At 34.8% G+C, this 25,007-nt stretch overlaps 1 protein-coding gene across 2 annotated transcripts; it reads left to right on the top strand.

The window, feature by feature from the left end:
- The first annotated feature begins 2,049 nt into the window (after nt 1–2,049).
- Nucleotides 2,050–15,148, top strand: LOC135839237 (uncharacterized). Of its 2 annotated transcripts, XM_065355172.1 has the most exons (7): nt 2,050–5,749; nt 5,894–6,027; nt 6,382–9,744; nt 10,374–10,634; nt 13,743–13,805; nt 14,247–14,307; nt 14,531–15,148. In XM_065355172.1, the coding sequence occupies exons 4-7, from the start codon at nt 10,383–10,385 to the stop codon at nt 14,932–14,934; spliced, it is 780 nt and encodes a 259-aa protein (XP_065211244.1). In that variant the 5' UTR covers nt 2,050–5,749; nt 5,894–6,027; nt 6,382–9,744; nt 10,374–10,382; the 3' UTR covers nt 14,935–15,148. The 2 variants fall into 2 exon arrangements, with proteins under 2 accessions (XP_065211244.1, XP_065211250.1); XM_065355178.1 differs by lacking the exons at nt 2,050–5,749; nt 5,894–6,027 and having other exon boundaries at nt 6,085–9,744.
- Nucleotides 15,149–25,007: the final 9,859 nt, after the last annotated feature.

Raw genomic sequence — 25,007 nt, 5'->3', positions numbered from 1 at the left:
ATGAAAATTACCTAATAATCAAAAAGGTGGAAATAAATGTGTGAAGAAATGTTAAAACCAAGATTGGTGGCTTACCTATTCATTTTTTTCAGAACATTGCATGCCACGGATTTTGTATATTGGTTAGGTGGATGCATCAATACGGGTGGATGTAAGTAGCATCTATAAAAATTGAAGTTGAACCATATGTGCTCAGAATAAAATCTTTTTATTTCCAAACTACTTTAAATTATCCGTATCCCCAAAAAATGAATGTGATTGAATGCAAATTAACGTTACTGAATTATACACATGTGCTTACTACTTCATAAAAAAAATAACTGATATCCACAAAAAAATCTTTGGGAAAGAATTCCAACCCCCGCCCACCCACTTTGGAAACATTTAACAATTCTAAAAATAGAAATAATCTGAAAAACAATATCAAAAAAATTGGGGAAAAAAATGAAAATTTCAATATAAAATTTACTGATATAAAGAGAGTGTGACCCCGCCATTCAAGGCATTACAAATTTATTTAATTATGAATATGGATTTTGATAATGTTTCTTGCAATTATCAACATTACACGCCAAGTACCGGGGGACTACCAGTTTAGCCGAGCTAACAGATAATGCACGCCATCTGTTAGCAGAATCAAAAAGCTGAAACTGGTTCAAGCGTCTATAGAGGTCAACACTGAGGAGCTCAGGGTTCTAAACTACCCGGCTAGCTCCAAGGTGCTTGTGTAGATGTCACTAGAAAGCAATGGGAAACTACTAGTGGAAGCTCGAAACAACGTCGATTCCCTAGAATAATCGCAGTGGCAATAGGCATTCGCCTCACCCTGTTAGGGTACCACAAAAATGCGATTTCCAATGTCCTGTAAAGGACAAGGAACCACGACGACGAATTCAGTAAAATAATGACTGCATAAATGATGAATTCACTGTCAAAGAAAATAAAACAATTTTTATAATTTGATTGGTGAAAATATATGATTCAAATTTATTATCGCATCTCTCACATCTTGAATTTGATTCAAGATATAGCAATTGGTATCTCATGAAAGTTAATACAATTGAAGTAATTTGGGACAAGAATTACTACATTCATAGCCTATTCTTGTGGATTTGGGGAAAAGAGTATTTTTGGTAAAAAATAAGATAAATAAAAGGATATAAATACCTGGGATTTAGAGGCAGACAATATAATTACAAGTCCAACACCAGAAAAGTAATTAAAAATTGCTGTTTGGTGTTATTACAGTATGTACTTCTGGAAAAAATAGAATTAATAGGGAGTATTCCGAGCCAGTGGAAAAAGAGTCCCTTGTGAGCATCATCTCTGTGCTAGTTTCTCTTCACTGGAATCAATAGAATCAATGAATGAATCTAGACCTCGCACTTCCCTGGCAGTGCAAGCATCGTGGTCTTGGAGCTGACCAGGTCAGGCGGCAGTAGAATGAATACTGAAGTTCTTAGAAACTAGCTGTAGAGAGCTTAGGGTGAAAAGATGAATATGGGACGGGCTGCGGATGCAGCAGCTGCGCGCGTTGATGCGCTGCGATTGGATGGATATTAGGTCATATCTCGAGGAAATACCCCTTTCTATGATAAGGCTCACGGCGCGGATATTCGAGTCAGGTTAGGTAATATAATAATGTTTTTTCTCCCACTACAAGAGATTTTTTGACAAAGCGCCAGCAGATGTTTCGGACAATTTTGACCAATGTAAAGGATACTCTGAAAATAGGGTTTATCCGGAAAAGCCAATCGATAATTACCTATGTCAGGAAAAGCCATTACAAACCAAACAACTTTTATTAGCTAAAGAACATAGGTAATTAGGTATTTGTCAGGTAAGAAATAAAATGTCACATGAATAAATTCGCAAGTATGCAAATATTGGTAATCAATATTCAATAATCAATCAATCAATTATTGAGGTTGTCAGGTCCAGAGTTCTGGCTCAGCTGGAACTAACGCGTTCAATTGCAGTGAACGTGAGCGTGAACGTGTTCAATTTTAGGTGAACGATATGATGAACATACTGATTTCAACATGCGTTTTCGACTCATTTTCATCACTTTTTGCTTGAAAATAGACATTTTTTACGAACGTGAATGTGAATGTGAAGGGCGCCAGATGAACGTGAGCGCAAACGCGTTCCCACCTCAGGGAACGTGAACGTGAACGCATTCACACTTTCCGCAAACTTTGCCAACTATGCCTCGCTGTCTCAGCAATGACCAACTGTAGGGTTGCTTTGGACCGGAGTGCCAAAAATTGACCAGTGGTTCACCCATCAGTGCCAGCATAATGGAATGATCCTTAACAGCCAACTAGTAGTGTCATATCACAGACACCCTATGCACCAAACCCACATTTATCCACGAGGACCACATCATTGCCAGTATGGCATGTCACACATACCACATAGTGGCACCCCTTTGAGTCCCCTATGGGGTCATGAATCACGGACAAGATGTACAATGCGTGTAATAAAAGCTGACACTGTTCTAAATCAAAATCACTATCCTAATTAAATTAATATCTTGGTACTTTGTAAACATAAGTACTGCACCAAGATAAAAATGCAAACATGTAAACAAGGCCCATCATAAACAAGTGTTCATGTATCAGTGTACTCAGTAAGATAACTTACATATTCACATAATATTTCAGTGTCGTAATTGTCAATATGTATTTATGTATCATCAGTGGAGCAGGTATATCTTAGGTGACCAGGGTAAGAAACAGCAGCGAGCACACGCACTTTACCACAGCACAAACTTATGTATAACAACTGAGATCTCTATGTTCAGCCCAACTCTTTGCTGGTACAATGTACTCACTATGTGTGAGAACTTCCACCTGTCTCCCATGGTTGCTAAGATAACTCCTCAAATACTCATCTCGATACAGTTGCATATTTGTGCATTGTAAACATATATGTATATTAACCACATGGTCACTAGCTCAGCTAGCCTTTGTAGTAAGTGCAAAAATGAAAAAAAAAATTGCTTACATAGCGGAATGGAATTTGAATAATTTGATACAAAGTAAGCAGTTATTTTTCCAAGTGTGCTATTAATTAAGAAACATTATATTAACCAGATATCTATGTACCTACCTTGAAATTCAAGGAGCAGTAATTGCGAAAATTACAAAAAGAAATTTTTTATTGTTGTCGTAGCTACACTCCTTAAAATTTATCAATACCACCTGGGTATCTTAAGTATTCGTGAAACGTTTTCTGAAATTTGACAGACAACGTTTGAAGAGACACCGTATAATAGTGTTTTTATAGAAATGAAGGCGGACAGAAATCTGACAAAAACATTTCAATTTTTCTCCAATATTAAAAACTGATAGGTAGGTATTGAATACACGCTTGAAATTCTAACAAAAAAAATGCAAACATTCGAGACTAATGAGTTTCTATAAAATTAAATGTTTGGAATACTAAGCGAAGTGAATTAAATTGAAGCACCTCGTCAAACTGGGAAATGTACAACTTTTTATATCAATTGCATTCCACTCTTTTCAATGAAGTCGGTATATAAGTACGTGAATGTCTTGAAAAAACCTACCTAATAAGGTTGCCTTTCCTTTTCTCATGTGGCAATTTTTGCCCTGTCACGATACCTATTTGTACGTATGTATGTATTTGTATACCTTACCTAATATTATCGATTCAATAATAGAGTTTAATTTGAAATTCATACTTATTTACTGTCGCTCCATTTTGGTGTTGTAGCAATAATAGTACATATTTCCTCATTTGCCAGTTTACATACATCATATACTTTTTAAAAAAATAGATTAGGTAAGTACATACATCAAACGTAGATAAAATGTCGATAACTTTTGCAAAATGTTTCTGTTACAGGCACTTCACCACAGCACAAACTTATGTATAACGACTGAGATCTCTATGTTCAGCCAAACTCTTTGCTGGTACAATGTACTCACTATGTGTGAGAACTTCCGCCTATCTCCCATGGTTGCTAAGATAACTCCTCAAATACGCATCTCGATGCAGTTGCATATTTGTGCATTGTAAACATATATATTAACCACATGGTCACTAGCTCAGCTAGCCTTTGTAGTAAGTGCAAAAATGAAAAAAAAATTGTTTTTGTAAATACCCCGAGTCGATTTTTTCTGGGATAATTGCAAAAACATCGACAGTTTTTTCTATTTCACATGCATTTAAAAAAAAAAATGCCTCTCGCTTTACTTATGAGTGGTTTCAACATGCTTTGATAGAAGTGTTGAGCGACAAGTTGAACTCCGCAAGTTGTGACCAGGTGAATATGTCGGTAAAGGTTGTTGCTTCAACACCCCCCAGTTGACACAACCAGAAAATTGATATTTCTTTGCATGAGTTCACACTTTTGCAATTACCCCATTTTTGCAATTACCCCACTCTACCTTATCACATTTGAGTATTTAGAAGGAGAAATACTTGGGTGTGTTCACTTTGCTTTTTGAAATCTCGTATACAAGACCTTGAATATCACCATTTAGCATAAATCTGAGGTTCTTCTCACTCTCCAATTCATATTCCTTAAACCTCACCTTCCCTATCATGCCCAAAAAGCAACACCTCCCTAAACATTACTCATTTACTAATAGACTATCGTACCTACCAGAATGAAGGGTTGAACGCACCAGACACCTGATACATACAACATACAACCAACTACAGGTCCTCCTTTCTGATGACCCTTCTCATACAGATGATGTTATTAAATTTCTACTTTTCACAAAATTAGATAAAAACTCAATATGTACATTGGTTGGACTTGACTTCATTTCCTATGTAATCTAATCTTAATGTTTTTCACTTGTAAATGCGAGCCTCTAGCCCTAAGTAGCTGTATATGGTTCATAAATAAAATAAATCTATAAATAAATAAATTAAAATAGGTATTTTTTTTTTGCAAATTTGAAATGAATTTTGAGCTCAACGGTGATAATTTTTGGGATCTTTGAAAAAGGACTTGCTCAAAGTGGAAAAAAATTGTTCAGTTTTTCACATAATGCCTGACTTTTAAAAATTTAAAAGAAATGCACGATTTGGTACATATCCATTTTTACACATGAAGCATGGTTTGTTTATAAAATTTCAAAAAAACTTTTTATGTTTCTTTAAATTAGGCTACAAAATATTAGCTTTGCCTTTAGAACTGCCAGTTGTGTTGTGGGGATCAGTAATTTAGCATGTAACCCAACTTAAATTATATTGTGTATAATAGCTTGCTTTTCAATTGACACGAAATTGGAAATTGCTAATGTACCTAGTAACTACTTCCATAATACATACACGACACACGCGTGTATTATCGCTAAATTGACAACTTTCATTTTATCTCAGGTGGCACATTAAACTTTAAGCGAAAACTAAAAACCAAAAAGCATTATGTTGATGATAATACAAGACACGCGTGTGTATTACGAAAACAGTGGTAAATGGTCGTATAAAATGTGAGATGTAACAGAATGTTTGAATTGCTTGCCGGTAATTTAAGCAATAGAAGCAACGTTTTAACGAGACATATTCCCAAAATTAGCCAACGTTCGGTACTTTGCAAAGATAAAAAGATTCTAACTTTACTCGCACAAACGTCTAAACTTTTGCTTCGCTTCGAATAATTCCTTACCTATATGTAAATTTCGTTCGCGCTATCCGATATCTTCACCGTTTGTTCTTTTCTTTATTCATTATATTTTACCATACTACCCAACAAATAGACAAGCAGGTAAGTACCTATCTAAATTACATGTATACATATTACATACCTATACCTGCCCTTCTCAACATGCAGATACCTAAGTAAGATTCCCATCATTTCGTTGTTAAAAAAAATAAAACATAAAAATAAACCAGACATTTAATTTTCCAGGTTACATTCAAGCATAATACTTAGTACATAATAATGATTCCTTTGTGAAATGAAATTTCACACGGACCAAAATTTCAGACTTAACAGACACAACAAATCATATCATCGGTTTTACCAAAGCAAAAACGAGTCAGGTAAGTTCTTTTTCTCTCTTCAAGAGAAATGTGACTTATACAATTGACTCATGTACATATTTTTAGTCATAATTAGACTAACGAATTTCTAAAATTAAGATTTTTTCGAAAAAAGATACTGAATATTTCGTGACACAAAATATTATCATCTTCAACGTCACGAGACATTTAGAATCTCAGCATTGGAATTAGATCAGCCAACAATTTTTTGATTAAAGAAAAATTCTTGCTGAATAATTTCACAAAATTTTCTCTCTAACTTAAAAATCACCAGATCTTAAACGTTGTGAAACTTCGTAACTTAGAAAAACGAAAGTTCAGTGTTTAACGCCTGGTAAAAACATATTTTTTCAGAAAGAAAGATCAATTTACTGGAATGAAAGAAGAGCTCCTTTTTTGGTAGTTGGAAATAGAGACTTCATGAAAATCTTATACAGTAATTTTCGCATAGCAATAATGAGACGATGCAAAAAAAACACGAGTGTCGTAGTTAGGTACCTACTGACTACACCTACAGGTCCAGCTACTTAATGCTTACTTAGATGAAAAACCAAGCGTTGAATTTGGTGATTCTGTATTTGGTAAATGTGCTTACCCATATCTAATAAATGAACATTTATTTTAAGAAAGAACATTTTGACGAATAAAATGCAAAATATTAATCAAATTCAGCGACATTACGATATTACTTAATTTATTTATGAATTATCAAAAATATTCTCCTACCTACTTATAAAAAATAATAATCAAGGTTAAAATAAAAATTAAGAAATAAAAATCATAAGTGATTTTGAAAAACAAAAAATATGACCATAAATAAGTTTACAAAAATTCAAAACGTGATATTAAAAGTTTAGAAGCAGAATAGTACGTATCCCAAAAGTTATCTCTTTTTGATTTAAATATGGCCCAGAGGACCCCTTGGTGTCTCATGGTCCTTCTTCGGGTAAAAATACCAGTTTACAAGTTGTTTAAATGATCACTCAACAAAATCTTGAAAAAATGATAACAGTTTAAACGATTAATCATGTCTCAATGATATCTAATGCAAAGATTCCCATACTTTTACCTGCTGAGAAGGATCATTTCACTTGTTTTCTTTTCAAAACAGATCATGTTGATAATTACCACATCAGTGTTTTGCACACCCTATCCGAATTGAGAAAAAATTACTTACTGGATCCCAAAAGGAATTGACTAGGTACTTGTGGCGTCGCTTGACAGGCATCTGTCGAGTGCCAAGTGATAGGGCAAGCTGCCAAGCGCATCTGCACGCGCAGCAAACTGGTGGGAGGCATTTTATTCCACCTCTTGCCACAGATGTAGTTTATCAATTATTCATTCTGTTTCTATGTCGCGCGAGATTACCATGTACGAGTATGTTACTTTGTATGTCCCTCAAATAAACATCACACATGCACCTGTCTGACTATTTATTTTATCCAAGTCGTAGCTTGATTTCGAGTTGAGGCCCAGACATCACATTGGTGACCCCGTTGATGCGTTTTTTGAGGCAATTTTAATTATATTCAATTGTTTTTGCGTGTGTACACGTTCCAAGCGATTTTTTGCGTGATTTTTACTTGTTTTCAGCGATTTTTGAATGATCATGGCGATTTTTAGTTCCGTTGCAGACACACCTTGTTCTGGTGAAAGTTTTGATGCTGCCCTACAAGAACTCAAGAGTCCAACTTGCTGCTGTTACCAAAGCTGTCAATGAGCTGACCAACGACCAACTGTCTGAGCAGTCAAGTAGCCAGTCATCTAGTCACAGGTATGGACCTCGTTGTCATTCAAAAAACCAGCAACGTGTTCCGTGAATCATAGTTTCTGCTGGTACCACAACCAGTGGGGTGAGCGTGCCAAAAGTTGTCCCAGGGCATGCACCTGGCAGTTGTCAGAAAACTGCCAGTATAGCGCCGCAAGTACAAGCAGCGGCTTGTGGCAGTTGTGGCACGCCGAAAGTCAAATCAAAGCGAATATTTATTTACGATTGTGGCACAAATCTCACCTTCCTCATAGATAGTGGTGCAGATGTGTCTGTCATTCCGGCCAAGCCAACCAATTCTTATCATAGGGCGTCATACACATTGTATGCAGCAAATTGTGCCAAAATCAACACGTATAGTACTCGCCTGTGCCGCCTAAGCTCAGGCCTAGGTTGTGACTTTGTCCCACCATTTGTTACTGCCAACGTAGATCAGCCAATTATTGGCGCTGATTTTTTGGCGAAGTTCAACCTACTGCCTGACTTGTGTCAGGGTAGACTGGTCGATGGGTCCATGTTGCTGTCAGCTGGCTGTACAGTCAGAAACATCAACATAGTCGCAACGTCTCTCAGCACTGTTGATCAGTCTGCCAAGTTTTCTAAACTCCCAGCCAAATTTCCAGAGTTCACACACCCCAATGTCTGTCCTAGGTGCGATGTCAAGCACACAACGGAGATGTCATCAAGACAGAAGGGCAACCTGTCACTGCTAAGGCAGGCGTGTCGCCTTCCTCCTGAGAAATTCCCAGCTGCTAAGTTAGCTTTTGAGGAGATGAGACACAGGCAAGTGGCGTATGACAGGCAACTACCGGCGGTTAAATGCTATTACCAAGCCTGATAAGTACCAAGTGCCAAATATTCTCGATTTCAACATTGCCTTGCTTTTGAACTACATAAATGTACATAGGTACCTACTTTCATTAACCTGTCAACAATCGGGGTGTGGATAGGAGATGAACTTTCAGGGATTTTTCCCTATAAAAAATAATTAGCTTCAGTATTTTTAAGCACCATTGAAGAATTCTGAGTTCAAAATTTCCTAGGTCGTGATTTTAGGAATTTTTTAAAATAAGTCATCTCGACATGAAATCAACAAGTCTTATTGCAAGCCCAAATTTGGGTCAAGTTTTTAGGGCATTTTGAAAAAAATAACCCGAAACTCAGGGAAAATAGGGGTTTTCGTGATCATTTTGAAATCTGAAATTTAGGTAACTGAGAGAAATACAATTTTAAACTTTTGAAAATATCCATCAATGATTCACTCGACAAACGATGGACATTTTATTTTCTACAAGAGATAAATTGACTCATCATTGGGTAAAATCTATAAATAAGAAATACTATCAGATAATTATTTACAATGTTCGAGTAGGAAGTATTGCCAAGAGTCTGCTTTAATAGATGACGTTAGGTAGGTATCTCGTTTACATGCGACGAAAGTGCTTCCCTCCTCGTATCAATTGGCAGTTTTATGAATCACTCTAATTACCTACATATCTGCGTAAGCGATAAGCTAATGGTTCATTTTATCACTGTTTATACATTTTTTTTTCGAGGTACCATTTTCAATTTATTCACGCTGCGTTAAGATTGATTTTGTCGGCGAGATTTGGGTATAGATAACCCAAAATCGTCACCACTGATGGCGTACGTTATCAAAATTAGTTTTCTTGTACATAATCTTATGTCATGTCATAGTCCATAAATAAATTCTAATCCCAGCCCAAGCAGCCGTGATCATCCCAAAAGCTAAATAGGTATATATACTATAATCGTTTATTCTTCACGATGCAGTTTCTTATGATTTTTCGAACTGAAATATTGACAAGTAGTTGAACAAAGTGAAACGTAATTTAATTTTTTTAAAGTGTGAAATTTTGATCTGTATACTTATAGGTACACTTACTATCATCGACTTTTTTCTTTTTCCCTCTTTGTTATACGCACAGGTAAGTTTATAGCCCTTATTATTATAGTACACATTTGATGTAAAATTATCAGATATAAGTATCTAAAAAAAGTTTTTTTAAATTTAGATTATAAAGCTTATTTTTGAATGAAATTTCACTCCTACATTTTTAAATAATTTTATGAATTAATAAAATTTAGAAAAAAATTAAAACCTTCATCGTAAAAAAGTTTTTGAGTAAAAGTAAATTATGAATCGTTCTGAAAAAAAAATTGCCAAACACAATTTAATTAAAGTTATGTACTTAGTAGTTGAACAAATTTTCAATTTAGTTTAATTTTTATGATTTTTTCAAAAATTTTGACAATTTCAAATTTCTCTCTTGAGAAGTCGAAAGCAAATAAATTTGGAAGAAAAATATATTTCTATATTATAAAAAACACACTTATGAGAAATGGGTCACAACTTTTCGAAAATCAAACATTGAAATTTTTAACTTGAAAATGTCCAAGAAGATGTTTGAATTTGGATACTTGAATCTCGTCAAAGGAGATGGATTTCCTATCGAATGGTCAAGAGGGAGGAGGGAGAGTTGATTGAGATCTCGATATATATATTTTTTGATTGAACAAATAGCTAGATACTTACTTACTTATATTTTGCTGACAGGTTTCGAAGATGAATTTCGTCAGCATTGTATTATTCGTTTGCTGCTCCATTGGCGGAGTATTTTCGGATCCGAAGTGCCAGGTTCAGTCTCAAGATGGTAAATTTATGAAAGGATGTGAAATCGGAAATTTGACTGTTACCGATGCGGATAATCTCACGATCATCAATGGAACGTCGTGTAATTTGAAAAATACAAGAGGATACATTCCTCAGTACATGAAATTCCATAACTTGTCAAGGAATGTTTCTCAATCCCAGTCGGTAAGAGTAAACACTTGGAAAAGTTACCATTGATATATTAAGGGTATAGGATTCCAACTGAGAGAATAATTTTCTGAACCAAACGAACCTAAATCGAGAAAGCAAGTAGAAAACACATCACTAGACAAAATTCAAGGAGCCAGAGTGCAATTTTTGAATTTCAAGGAATTTTTGAAAACAAAATTTGTGTCAAAAATGGGTGAGGGGAGGATCAAAATTCCACCGAGTGCAATTTTTAAATTTTAAGGAATTTTTGAAAACAAAATTTTTGTCAAAAATTAATGGGGAAGGATTAAAATTCCACCGAAGTGCAATTTTTAAATTTTGAGGAATTTTTGAGAACAAAACTTGTATCGAAAATGGGTGGGGGGAGGATCAAAATTCCACCGAAGTGCAATTTTTAAATTTCAAGAAATTTTATAAAACAGAATTTGTGTTAAAAAAGGGGTAGGGAGATCGAAATTCCACCGAAGTGCAATTTTTAAATTTTAAGGAATTTTTGAAAACAAAATTTTTGTCAAAAATACTTAGGAGGGGGGAGATCAAAATTCCACTAAAGTGCAATTTTTAAATTTCAAGGAATTTTTTAAAACAGAATTTATGCATACCTAAAATGGTAGAAAAAAATTAATTATCCCATCGAAGTGATCCAGAACGCTGAAAATTTGAAAAATATGCCACTTTCGATCACTCTCAAATCGATTAGAAACGGTTCCGAACCGTTTCGAGAAGTTTTGGAGCCTCCAGTGGTTTTTGAAAATTGTTTCCGCATAACTTTACTCAAGGTTGATGAGGATAGGCCACAGGAGACATTGGCAATCGAGCTGAAGGCTGCAGAATGGTTCTAAATTGTGAAATTCGGATTTGGGAGGTTGGTTTGGGGCAAAATACAACCATTCCTGCGAATTCCTAATGTTTTCCCTACAAACAGAAGTTTCAATTTTTTTGAATTTTTTTTTTAATACATAAATAGTTATTTTGGTAAAGAAAACCCTATATGAAGGTCACTGGAAATCAGTTCAAATGCGGATAAATTCTTCAAACAGGTCTAGAATAGGCCACAACTCGATTTTTAGGATCCTAAAATGATGTCCACACCTTCTGGAGAAGTCTTAAAATTCTGTTAAAATTGAAAATCGCGCTGGAAGCCCCATAAGGGTGAAATGTGGCTCGATTGATATTATTTTCAGGGCTGATTTTTTTTTTCATCTTCACCAAATAAGTAAACATTTAAAAAAATCCTCGAAAATGTTCCATTTAAAATTTTTAAAAATCATCAACATTTTTCAAAAATATAAAAATTAATTTGGGCTGCCGAAATTTTGGTTATTGAAGTTCTTGACCATGACTTTCCCAAAAATCTCAGTTCGGTTCAAATCGAAGAGACTCCCACCTCCGATCCTCCGGGACAGCTTTTTTCTTAAAGGGGACATGCTAAGGAACATTTCAAAGCAAACTTGCCCAAAAAAAAAGTTGTCCTTACTTACAAAATGGCCGCCATTTTGGTTGACAGGTCAGCAGAAATCGCAGATTTTGCGTTTCAACAAAGGACTTGCACGAAATTTTTCAAACCTTACAAAGTAAGATCGAAAGATCATGCAAAAATTTATCATCTGTCAAAATTTCAAGTGCTAAAGTGCGTTTTTCGATTTTTGGTGAATTTTTGAAAATAAAATTCAGGCCAAAAATGATGGGTGAAAAAATCAAAATTTTACCAAATTGACCAAGAAATCTGAAATTTGGGATATACCCTATTTTCAACATGCCAAATCGATTGGAAATAGTTTCAATCCGTTTTAAGCAGTTCTGGAGCCTCCAGCAGATTTTTGAAACTCGAAATTCCCACAAAATTCCATCAAGTTGGAGTTGTGAAGCTAAAATTTATTCGAAAAACTAATTTCAATGCGCTACGAAGTACTGCAGGTGAATATAAAGTCGTTTGGAGCCTCCAGCGACTTTTTGAAAATTTCTGAAGCCTCCAGAAGATTTTTGAAACTTTAAATTTTTACAAAATTTCATCAAATGAAGATGGAAAGCTGAAATTTACTCTACACTCCAATTTTAACACCCTCTGAATACGACTTCAGATGGGTTCAAGTCATTTTACAGCCTCCAGCGACTTTTTTGAAAATTACTGGAGCCTCCAGTAGATTTTTGAAGCTTGAAATTTCCCCAAAATTTCATCAAGCTGAGATGGAGAGTCAAAATTCATTCTGCAAACTAATTTCAATACGCTACGAAGTTGATTGCTGGTAGATTTCAAGTCGTTTTGGAGCCTCCAGCGACTTTTTGAAAGATTGTATGGCATTTTTTTAGAAAATTGAAATTTCCTAAAAGTAGCTGGAAGCTTCAAAACCATTTGAAACCACCATGTAGTCTGCAAAGTAAATTTCAGCTTGCCAACTCCATTTGATAAATTAATGTTGCGGGAATTTCAAGTTTCAAAAATCTGCTGGAGGCTCCAAACGACTTGAAATTCACCTGCAGTACTTCGTATAGCGTACTGAAATCAGTTTTTAGAATTAATTTCAACTTTACAACTCCAATTTGATGGAATTTTGTGGGAATTTCGAGTTTCAAAAATCTGCTGGAGGCTCCAGAACTGCTCAAAACGGGTTGAAACCGTTTCCAATCGATTTGGCATGTCGAAAATAGGGTATATCCCAAATTTCAGCTTTCTTGGTCAATTTGGTAAAATTTTGATTTTTTCCCTCATTTGTGGCCTAAATTGGATTTTCAAAAATTCACCAAAAATCGAAAAACGCACTTTAGCACTTGAAATTTTGACTGGTGATAAATTTTTGCATGATCTTTCGATCTACCTTTGTAAGGTTTGAAAAATTTCGTGCAAGTCTTTTGTTGAAGCGCAAAATCTGCGATTATCAAAATGGCGGCCATTTTGTAAGTAAGGCCAACTTTTTTTTGGGCAAGTTTGCTTCAAAATGTTCCTTAGGATGTCCCCTTTAAGAAAAAAGTTGCCCCGGAGGATCGGCGGGGGGGGGGGTGCAATTACTCCTATTGTCATATGTCGGACTATTAGTTCCTTATTACTTCGTTAATTATTGGTATCGAGTATCAATTAATATGTTACTTTATCTTTCTTTTCAGTATTTGTTGGCTGTAGTTGATCTCACTACCAACCAATTGCTAGGATTGTTGTCCAATTTAACCGTGAGTATTTTGCAATTTACCTATCAACTGAAAAATTACGTACGTTGTATGTAAATTCAAGGTGGGTCGTGACAAAAAATGTCAGAAGGTTTCGACTAAATTCGGTGAAGTCCCCCAAAAAATTTTTTAGCCCAGGAGGTGCTCCAAGAGGAGAGATGTGGACTCTCAGAGTTCTTTGTTCTACCTTCTACCCAAACTGTTTTGGAAGAAATGCCCCCTCTCTGAAAACCCATGCCTCCATTCCAGGGGAACCTCCGAAGCTGACAACTTTTTTTGAGTGACTTTCAACTTAAAATGAAGGCCTCCGTCGAATTTGGTCAAAATCCTCTAAAACGTTCTGTTTTCACAGTACACCTTAATGTAAATACCAAAGTACCTACTTAATTAATTTCTGATACGATTTTCATACGCGTGTATTTTTGCATTCATCTGTCTCAATAGATGCAGAATGGCACAATTCACACCTCTTCGAAGATTAACCCGAACATTCAAACGATAAAAGGTAAAATAGTTATTAGCTTTTTTGTTACCTCACGATTCGTATATGAATCTCATTATAATTTGTATATAAACTGAATTCGCAAGAAATGCAGTAAGTATAAATGTAAATGAAAAGAAAAGTTAGGGGGTAGGGGGTGGGGGTAATACGACCAAAGATTATTGCAGAGGTGTAAAAAAAAATATTGAAAGTGTAATTATTAACGAGAAACTTTTTTTCATAACAGGTTGGAACGCATATCCGAATCCAATTTCTGCGAACCACACAATCCAATATCTGGTGTTTGAGGAACATCGAAACAACTCCGGATCAAATTACACTGCTGATTGGACCCTTTCATTATCTCCGTTCAATCTGTTCGTCTGGGTGAAATCTCAAGAAAGTAGTGGAATTTCGATTTGCGGTCCTGTCGCTGGTGGAGATGCAGTGCTTCTTCCTCCGCAAGAATCTCCTCAAACAACGACTGCAGCACCAAAGCCAACACCACCACCACCACCAACAACAACAACAACAACAACAACAACAACAACAGTGAAACCATCAAATTCGGGCAATAAATTAAAATGTGTGAAAAAATGTATGAAAATTAATAACGAAAAAGGCAGAAAGAAATGTGTGAAGAAATGCTAAAAGCAAGATTGGAGGCTAACTTATCTAAATTTACCTATACCTACTACATAAATGAATACCTATATACGTTACCATGACTTTTGCTCGCTGTTTTATCTATGTATATCTAGTCGGTAGTCAGATATAAAAATAGTTACTAGTTGACTTTTTAGTTGAATATCTCTGTCTATTTTTTTTGTAAATATTTGTTATGATAAATTTTATTCATTCTAGACGCAACGTTTTTTAAAATAAATTATGAATGAAAAAATCAAATTTTTTTCAACATCTTAGTGCATTACCTAAAACGTAATTAAGTTATTGGCTCAAATGAGTAATTCATCGAATAGATTTTTAAAAAAGCACTCCCCCTCAATTTTTTTATGATCCTACTATGCTGAAAAAAATTTGAACACTGCGTTATTCATTTCTTTCTTTTCTTGGCAACATTGAGAGATCACGTAAGTTAGGAAAAGTTTTCCCATCAAGACAAAAATGGTATTGAAGTAGAATTACATGCCACTCTTTTATTCAAATTAAAAAAAAAATGAATTCAAAAATTTCGAGACTTGAAAAAAAATGGCTAAAAAGTTGAATTTTTTGACAATCAACAAAATTGTTATTTTTAAAAATGTTAAATCATGATATCAAAATTAATTCAGGAAGAAAAAACGCAAAACTTTTTTCAGAGTTGAAATTTTGTTTTGGAATCTGAAAAAAGTGAGGTGTAGGTACTTAAGCATCTGGTTTCGGTGTAACGATTGAGAAAATGTCAAATTTTCAAAATTTAATTCCAAATGGGAAATACTTAAAGATATCCAGACGGCTCTCAAAAGCCAGATTGACAGGTCAATGACCTTCGAAAGCCAGACCGAACTCCAGATGGCCTTCAAAACCCACGCATGATCAAAGTGAGGTTTAAAAACATCAAATAGTGTTTTCGAAGTGTGGAATCAATAAGCAATAGTTTCGAATCGTTAATCAGGAATTTCCAACAAAATTTTAGTGAAAAACTTATTGCGTTTCACAGTACATTACAGAAATTACTAAAATTTTGAATTCTCAATGCTGGAAGCCAAAATCCAAAAATCGTTCCGTGGTACAACAGCTTCCCCTATACTGCACTCAACTGTCAATTCAAAAAAAAAAATTACTTACTGCGACGAGCTGACGTTGTCCAAATGCTATGAAAATATTGGCGACATTTAAAAACATGCACTACTGCGAAGATGAATCCTAAATTACGCATACCTTTACATTTATTCAATCGATGACTAACTGTCAGTAGGTATTATCAATTTCTTTTTACAGCAAGTAATGCGCTCTTATCTTCACAATACTGTAATTCACGCTTCTCAATATTTAGGTATATTTACAACTTGGTTTTCGCGAGTAAACATTTGTACCTACACTCGATCAATCTATCACGGTAAATAAAATAAATTACACCCCCCCCCCCCCCAATGAAGTTCAATTGTTTCATTAAGTATGTACCTACAAAGTATCAAAAATGAGCTAGGAATAGCCAAACGACTAAATGGCTGGGTACGTTTCATTAAAGGTTGTTCAGTGGGCTAAAATATGTACAGGGTGCCCAAAAATATCGGGTACCCCTAAAAAAGTTTTCTGATAAATGCTTCGGTTGGATACACAGGTCAATGGCCTCCAAAGGTCATGATGAGAAAATCAAAATTTGGTGTATTGAACATGAATTACCTGTAGCAAACTGGAAGGGAAATGAGGCAAAATTCCTTCAAAATTTTGAGCATCAGTATTGAATTCCTAGAAATCAGAAATATGCGATTATAGCCAATTTATGACTCACCAAATCGATTGGAAATGGTTTTGATTCGTTTTGAGTACCTAGGTCTGAAACTTCCAGCAGATTTTTGAAACTCGAAAATTCTACAAAATTTTACCAAATAAAGCTGGAAAACCAAATGGGAAGAGACTGATCGATTTTTGCACTTTCAATGGACTAAGAATCATGAATACATTCTACCAACACAAAAAAGATCACAAGATGACATGGAGCAATACAAGAGGACAAAGCTCAATGATCGACCATTTTATAGCCAACAAAAATGCCGCAAAGAAATTCTTGGATGTAAGAACATACAGAGGTCTAGAAATAGGCACTGCCCATAATTTTGTTCAAGGAGTAATGAGAATGGAAACAATAAGACTACCAGCCAGGAAAAATGAAAAGAAAATCAACACAAGAGCCCGGGATGACCCAACCAACCAATGGCTGTACCATACCAAAGACAGATGAACATCTTAAGTGAAGAGATACTAAAAAGCCAGGACATAGAAGAAGAATGGAAAAATATCAAATCCATTGTGACAAAAGCGGCAAAAGAAAGCTTAGAAATGGTTCCTTGCAGAATTGGGGCAAAGCGAATAAAGAATTGGGACAACAAAATCCAAGAACTCATACAAAAGAAAAGACAGGCATTTAGAAAATTCATGAGCTCAAAAAGTGAGGTTCATGGTGAAGAATATCAAAAACAGTTGGCAAAAGTCAAGAGAAAGTCTAGGAAATTATAGAGAGAAAGCTGTGAAAATTTCATCACATTCCTGGAGCATGACACATACAATTTATGGCCAAAGGTGTATAAGATTGTAAGGAGAATTGACACAAATTTTAACGAAAGAGTAGGTTTGCCAAAAATTAAAGTCAATGATGCAAAGGAATATTTTGAAGAACTCTGGAGTGATGAAAATGCACAAGATACAAAGATAGACGATGAAATTGGAGAAACAGAAGACAGAATTTCATTTAAAGAGCTACAAGAAGTTTTGAAAACAGCAAGAAATGCAAAAAGCTACAGGAGAAGATGGCATACCAACAGAATTGTACAAATACACAAGTGGTGAATTCAAAAGGAGACTGCTGGAATTCCTAAATAGGATGTACCAAGAAGAAAAGGTACCTGAAGAATTCAAAACAGCAATTGTAATACCACTGTTAAGGAAGGTGATATGTCAAACCTGAAAAACTACCCGCCGAACACTTAGTGTCATTTTACTGTCAACTGACGCGTCAAAACATTGTCAATTGTGTCAAAGAATTTTGACCAATCAGAATAGAGGCGGCTCCGCCTACTTTCCAGTTTCAGGTTTGACGAAGATTTGACGCTGTCAGTAAATGGTCAAATTTGCGTCAAATTTGTGTCATGAAATCCATGACACAAAGTTGGCACAAATTTGACATATTTTTGACAATTTTTCAAGGACACTGAATTGATTCATTTAATGTGGCAAAACGACAACAGGTCTTTGATGTGATTTTGACGCTTATGTGACACTTTGGTGAGACATTCCAAAAATTGCTGTTTGTTGAGCAATTTTTTGATTTGTAAGAATTATTTTTGAGTAATATTGCCAATCAATTTTTTCAAGAGTCCTGTATAGAAACAGTTACCTACCTCTTATCAATACCTATTGTTTTTGTCGATTTACACATTTGTAAAGGTGAGTGTAACGATCGATTGAATAAATAGGACTCATCAAATTATACAAAAAAATCAACAATATTTATTTACACTAAAAATTTACAACAAAAAACGAGAAATTATAGGCAAAAAAGATCCTGTTAAAAAGCAAGTCATTTTTCTATTGGTTCAACATGTAGCTCAATACCATAAACAATGAGCATCTCGTTGCTCCGATAAACCGGTTAAAGCTTTCAAAGCTTCAACATGTCAAGAAAAACAACAAATAAATAACTAAGTAGGTATAAATTCATCTACCCACACAATCGATTGATTTCATTGAGGTATATTTTACTTTAACCAATTCTTTCTTAATACCTCACTTTGGCACAAAAAATAACAAGAAATAAATAAATTCATCACCAGCACCTCCTCCCTGGGCTGGTGGTGCCCATGAGTGAAGTTCCCTGGCTAGTGGACTTTTGTTTTTAAGGTTTTTAGTGAGCTGGATTTCTAGAACCTTTTGGCTATAGTAATGTGAAGCGAGTGTGAGAAGCTTGAGAGAGGTTGTTGATTTCAAAAATGATATGATTTTCTTGAAATAATTTATATGTATGTACTTTTTTCTTGTCAATTTCTTGTGTAGAATTTTTGAAATTGTATTGGTGTAGAATGTAAGTCTTGTAGCTAATACAGTGAGTTATAGAGAATAATTTTGTTTAAAAAAAACTACTAAAGTGAATAATTGTTATATCGCTAGTGTAAAAAACTTTTGATTTTTTGTTTTTTAAATCCAACATTACTCTTTGTAACTCACTGTATTCTCTTTGAGACTTACATTCCATTACCAATGGGGTTTTGAAAATTCTATACAAAAATTCACAAGAAAGATATACATACGATACAGTTCATGCACATCGATTAGAAATCTGACGAAATCTACAGACATAGGCTAGATATCCTGCGATATATCAAATGATATACCCTGGAGGCCTGGATATCAAAACTACGATACATCCCTCAGATATCTATGTGCTATACAGAAAAGCAGTACTATGTCTGGTAGAAATCGCTCATCAGATTTCTGAATGTCTCTGAATATAGTTCAGATATAGATAGATTTACAGCGATTTAGCGATATAGGCGGACATTTTGCCATTGTATAGATATAGGAGCGACATGACATCGTTCTGCATAAGACATGGAACGATATCGTTTGGTTGTTAGGGGAGTAATAAGGTCACATCTCAAAAAAGTGAAATTTTACAGGAGAGTGATTTTCTTTTTTTTTAAAACTTGATTCATTATTTTCATCAACTTATAATCAATTGTGAGGAATGAATAGCATGTCATTTTGAAGATTGGGTATCCTACCTTCATTTAGCATAAGAATATTTTGAAAAATAAACTCTTAAAGAGGAAATATTTTAATGTTTAGAAAACATTTTGAGTTATAACCTTTCATAAAAAGTGATCTGGAGGCAGAAAAAAGCGTCCAAAAAAATTTCATATTAACAAAATTGTAGAGAATTAAATTTCCAATCGACATAATGTCGTTAGTTTTTTTCTAGAGTGCTTAGTTTTTGAGTTTTTCTCAAAGAACTAAAATTTCAATATATATGCAAATTCATTTTCCTGAAAAATGGTCTATTTTAAAAATTTTTTGTTTTGGAACAAACCTACCAAAAATACACTCCTTGTGATTATTTTACATCTTGAAAACGTTCAAAACTATCGAAACTGTTTTCTGACACTTTGTATGTGCGAATTTTACTCAAAGAAAGAGGAGTTTTTTGAGATGTGACCTTATAACTCCAAACAACTTGCAATGTTGTAGAAATTTTTGTTACGAGAGAGAGAGAATAATGACGAAAAAAAAAGACACAGGTGATTTCCGTTCAACGGTAATAATACGATTAAATTTATTTCGGTACCGAACAACAAGATAAAATATTACAAAGTAAAAAGCAGTGTTGCCAATTTACAGAGATCCCTAAGATCCCAACATACACCCCCATAAATTAGGCAACGATGATACAAATAATTACAAAATTCGATCGAATAAAATAAGTGTTCAAATGAACGTACAAACGTAATTAATAGCCGACATCGGCAAATGAAATGAATCGATAAAATTAAAATAATGAACAAATCGCAAATGCGAGAAAAATACATTACAAAATCGCACATCAAATACAAAAGGCGAATATCAACATTACAAAAATCGCACAGCAAATACAAAAGGCGAATATCAACATTACAAAAATCGCACAGCAAATACAAAAGGCGAATATGACAAAATCGAGACAAATTTGAAATAAAATAATCGGCATAATTAATTATACAAATGCACAAATAAATAAATGCACGAATCAATCAATCAATAAAAGTTAAAACTTACGATAAATACGCAATTGGGTAGAATGGTTACTAGGTTAGACAGAATCGAGTTTGAGAAAATGTAGAAATTCTACAAAACGAATACCAACGAGACTTTTAGTCAGACCATCCGCTTGTTGATCGACAGAACCAACATGAATTAGCGAAATGACACCGGATTCGACGTATTGATTCACAAAATGATATCGAACATCTAAATGCTTAATTTTTCGATTATTCTTAAAATTTTTTACAACATGGATCGCACTCTGATTATCAATATAGATAGGAATAGGATAATCTAATCGAAAACGAATGTTGGTGAATAAATTGACCAACCAAATAACTTCACTCGTAAGGACAGACAAAGAAACGTATTCTGCCTCTGTAGAGGATAGAGTAACGATCGATTGTTTCTTGGAAGACCATAAAACCGGATTACCAAAAACCTTTATCAAATTCCCAGAAATTGACTTCCGATTAGATTCGTTCGCAAAATCGGCATCACAAAACGCTTCGACAGGTATATTATCTATTAAATCAAACCTCAACCGCCTATTTGAAGTAAACTTCAAATACCTAAGTACATTGAGTAAGTAATTATAATGCGCTTCGGTCGCCTTATCTTGGAATCTACTGAATAACGAAATTGCGTAACATAAATCTGGTCTACTTCCCAGCATAATATACATCAAACTACCCAAAAGCGACTTATACGAATTGTCAGTAATCAACTGTCCTTTCAAATTCTCCAAAATAGCATAAAGTCGATTTTCTACTGGCTGTTTAATCGGATAACAGTCCAACATACCATAATTACTCAAGACTTTCTCAATCAAGGCAGACTGATCAATAAATAATTGCTTTGACTCACGATCATGAGTAATATTCAAATTCAAAAAATTCTTCAACGATCCAAGATCTTTCAAACTGAATTTCGAAGACAAAAGAGAAACAAAATTATCGATCACTTGAACAGTTCTGCCTGCTATAAATAAATCATCAACGAATACGATGAGTAAAATATCCATATTAAAATACAAACAATAATCGGCATTCGAATGGCTCAAACCTAACGACTCAAGGTATTCTGTCAACTCATCATACCACTCTCTTGAAGATTGTCTCAAACCGTAGATAGTTTTGAATAAACGTAAACACAGATTCTTGGCAGCTGGTGTGCCGAATAATGGATGACCTTCAGGTATCGATATATAAATGGTTTCTTTCAAATGACCGTACAAAAATGCAGTATCAATATCGACATGACGAGTAAACCAGCCTAATTTCAAAACTAACGCCAATAAAATTCTTATCGTTACCAAACGCGCAACCGGAGAATAAATATCATGAAAATCTACACCTGGTCTCTGTAAAAATCCTCTCGCTACTAGACGAGCACGAAAAACATTGTTTGCTTTTTTCTTGAACACCCAAGTAGTGTCTAACATATGCGCATCGCTAGGTCTCTCAACAACATTCCAAACTTTTAATTTTTTCATAGAATTAATTTCCCTATCAATCGCCAATTTCCAGTTTTCAGAATCATCAGACTCGACAGCATCACTGTACGACAAACTTTCAGCAGACAAGGCACATAAATTCAACTCGTAATCGTTCAAATAAGAAGGCTGTTTCACATTACGTTTCGGACGATGAGATAAACTAGAGGTAGAGGGTTCGGAGAGAGGAAGGTTATTTTCGTGATTGGTATGATCGGTATTACGAGTAGAGAAAGGAGTATCGGTAACTTGAGGGGTAGTGGGAGTATCTCTCAAATACATACGAGATTCATCGAATACAACGTCACTACTATTCACAACTTTATTTTCAACAAAATTAAACAATAAAAATCCGTTAGATGCGTATCCGATAAAGCAACATTTCACACTCTTATCGTCAAGTTTTCCATCACGCTTCACATCTGGCAAGTGAACAAAACCAACACAGCCGAATGGTTTCAACTTGGAATAATCTGGGAAAAACCCATACCAAAGTTCGGCAGGAACTTGATCGTGTTTTGGTATTCTATTGAAAGAATATACAACGTATCGAAGAGCATAAGGCCAAAATTTCTGACTCAAACCTGAACTTTTCAAAACAGCACGAGTGCGCTCACAATAGGTTCGATTAATTCTCTCACTTTTACCATTACTCTCAGCCGAATAAGCGGTAGTAAATTCGTGAAAAATTCCTTTCTCTTTACAAAAATCACGAAATTCAACTGAAGAATATTCTCCACCATTGTCACTCCTTAAACGCTTCACTCTCTTACCCAATAAATTTTCAGCTAAAGCAACAAACTCTTTGAACTTGGAAAGTGTCTCTGACTTGTTTTTCAACGTATAAACATGAGAAAAATTACTAAATTCGTCTATAAAAGTAACAAAATATCTTTCAGGTATCGGAGAGTTGGTTATTTCGCAAACATCAGAATGTATCCTGAACAAAATTTCCCAAGCACGATTCGTTGGCTTATAATTTGATAACTTTGACAAAGAAATGCGAGGTCTTCGAGATTGTTTCGATGTTTTACAATCATCGCACATAGATAACGACTTCAAAGAATTCTGACTAAAAACGCCCTGTTCAGCTACAGATTTCATTTCAGCCTCACCTGGGTGACCTAAACGCAAATGCCACAAATCAGAACTAGGTACACTCGATAATAAAGCTTTTTCCTTCGAAGAATGACTGACCAAATCAAACTCAACAATATATAATTCGTTCACTAATTTTCCACTAGCCAAAGTAATACCATTTTTAGCAATCAAAGGTTGACTATTTTGAAATGAAACAACAAAACCAGATTTTTCCATACATCGAACAGAAAACAAAGTATGAACTAATTTAGGCACATAATAGACGTTTTTAATTTTACAAATAAAACCCTTATTCGTTCTAACTGTCAAAGAACCGCATTTCGTTGCTTCCAAACTACGACCAGCCTCAGCAATTCGCACTTTAATAGGTCTCAAAAGTTCAATAGAATTTTCTAAAATATCTACGTTTACCATGTGCCTTGTGGCACCACTATCTAATGCTCCAACGACTTTACCAGAACTACAACAATCAAAATCTGTAGAATCACTAACAGTAATAAAGGCAAATTGGTCAGATTCTGTTTCAGCGTGGCCTAAATTCGAACTAACAGATTTGTTCTTGTTTTTTAGCTTAAAACAATCGTTCTTGACGTGGCCAGGTTTTTTACAGTAATTACAACGAATATTACGATTATTTTGACCATTAGCTGAATTACCACGACTATTACCACGATAATTCCTATTATTATTTCTACTCCTACTATAATTATTACGATTTTTACCATTATTTCTAGAGTGATTAGTATTATCGTTACCAGAATTACCACTAAAAAATGCGCCGTTTACAGGAGGTTGTTCCTCTTTTGACTGGATATTACTTTTTTCAGGTACAGGTATCGACGTCGAGGATGATTTACTTGCTATTTTGCTTTTTAGATTTTTGGTCTCGAAGCTGGATAATTGAGCGGTGACATCTTCCCAAACTAGATTATGTAACATCTGGAGCGGCGTAGTTATAGGAGAGAACTCAGTAGGCATACTATCCAAGTATTGAAGGATATATTCACGTTCGGTAACACCATCGTTGAGCTCTTTTAGCTGATTGACTGCGGCACGATATTTTAGCGTAAAATCTGCAAGGCTTTCAGTACTTTCCAAACTGTACCTATACTCGTAAACTTCATTTCGCAAACGATTCCTTTTTATTTCAGATTTTTCTTGGAAGGTGGTTTTTATCGTATCCCACATAACTTTTGCCTCTGTTTTGCTGCTGATTAGGCTCAAGTATCGATTACTGACATATGTAATTATGATCTCCATGGCGAGGTCATTCTTATCTTCCCAGGCTTGGTCTCGTCTACAGGCAAGTGGAATAGCATTATTCACAACGTCCCAGACTTTCTCCTTCTTTAAAACCATTTTAACGCGAACACTCCAGGCTTCGTAGTCCACACCATCGAAAGGTTGGATATTTCGATGAAAACGACCGCCGCATTGACTCGCCATAGCGAATTAAAATATATCAAATATTCGCGAATTACAGAGAAAAATATCGATCAAGTTAAAAACAAATCCGACGACACCAGAGAAAATTACTTCAATAAAATTCCATAAAACATGACTAGAAAATTCAAGAACGCGCAAAGTTTGACTAGAAAAAATTCAAGCACGTTAAAACTGAGCACCATAACCTATGTTACGAGAGAGAGAGAATAATGACGAAAAAAAAAGACAC

The sequence above is a fragment of the Planococcus citri genome, chromosome 1 (assembly GCF_950023065.1).
Source record: "Planococcus citri chromosome 1, ihPlaCitr1.1, whole genome shotgun sequence".
Taxonomy (NCBI): domain Eukaryota; kingdom Metazoa; phylum Arthropoda; class Insecta; order Hemiptera; family Pseudococcidae; genus Planococcus; species Planococcus citri.
This window is presented reverse-complemented; position numbering and strand designations above follow the sequence as displayed.

What these genes read in the sequence shown, in the direction of transcription:
- LOC135839237 (XM_065355172.1), top strand. Translation starts at nt 10,383, where the DNA reads ATGAATTTCGTCAGCATTGTATTATTCGTTTGCTGCTCCATTGGCGGA. An exon ending in ATGTTTCTCAATCCCAGTCG is followed by an intron (nt 10,635 to 13,742) that starts GTAAGAGTAAAC and finishes CTTTCTTTTCAG; the next exon opens with TATTTGTTGGCTGTAGTTGA. An exon ending in GATTGTTGTCCAATTTAACC is followed by an intron (nt 13,806 to 14,246) that starts GTGAGTATTTTG and finishes CTGTCTCAATAG; the next exon opens with ATGCAGAATGGCACAATTCA.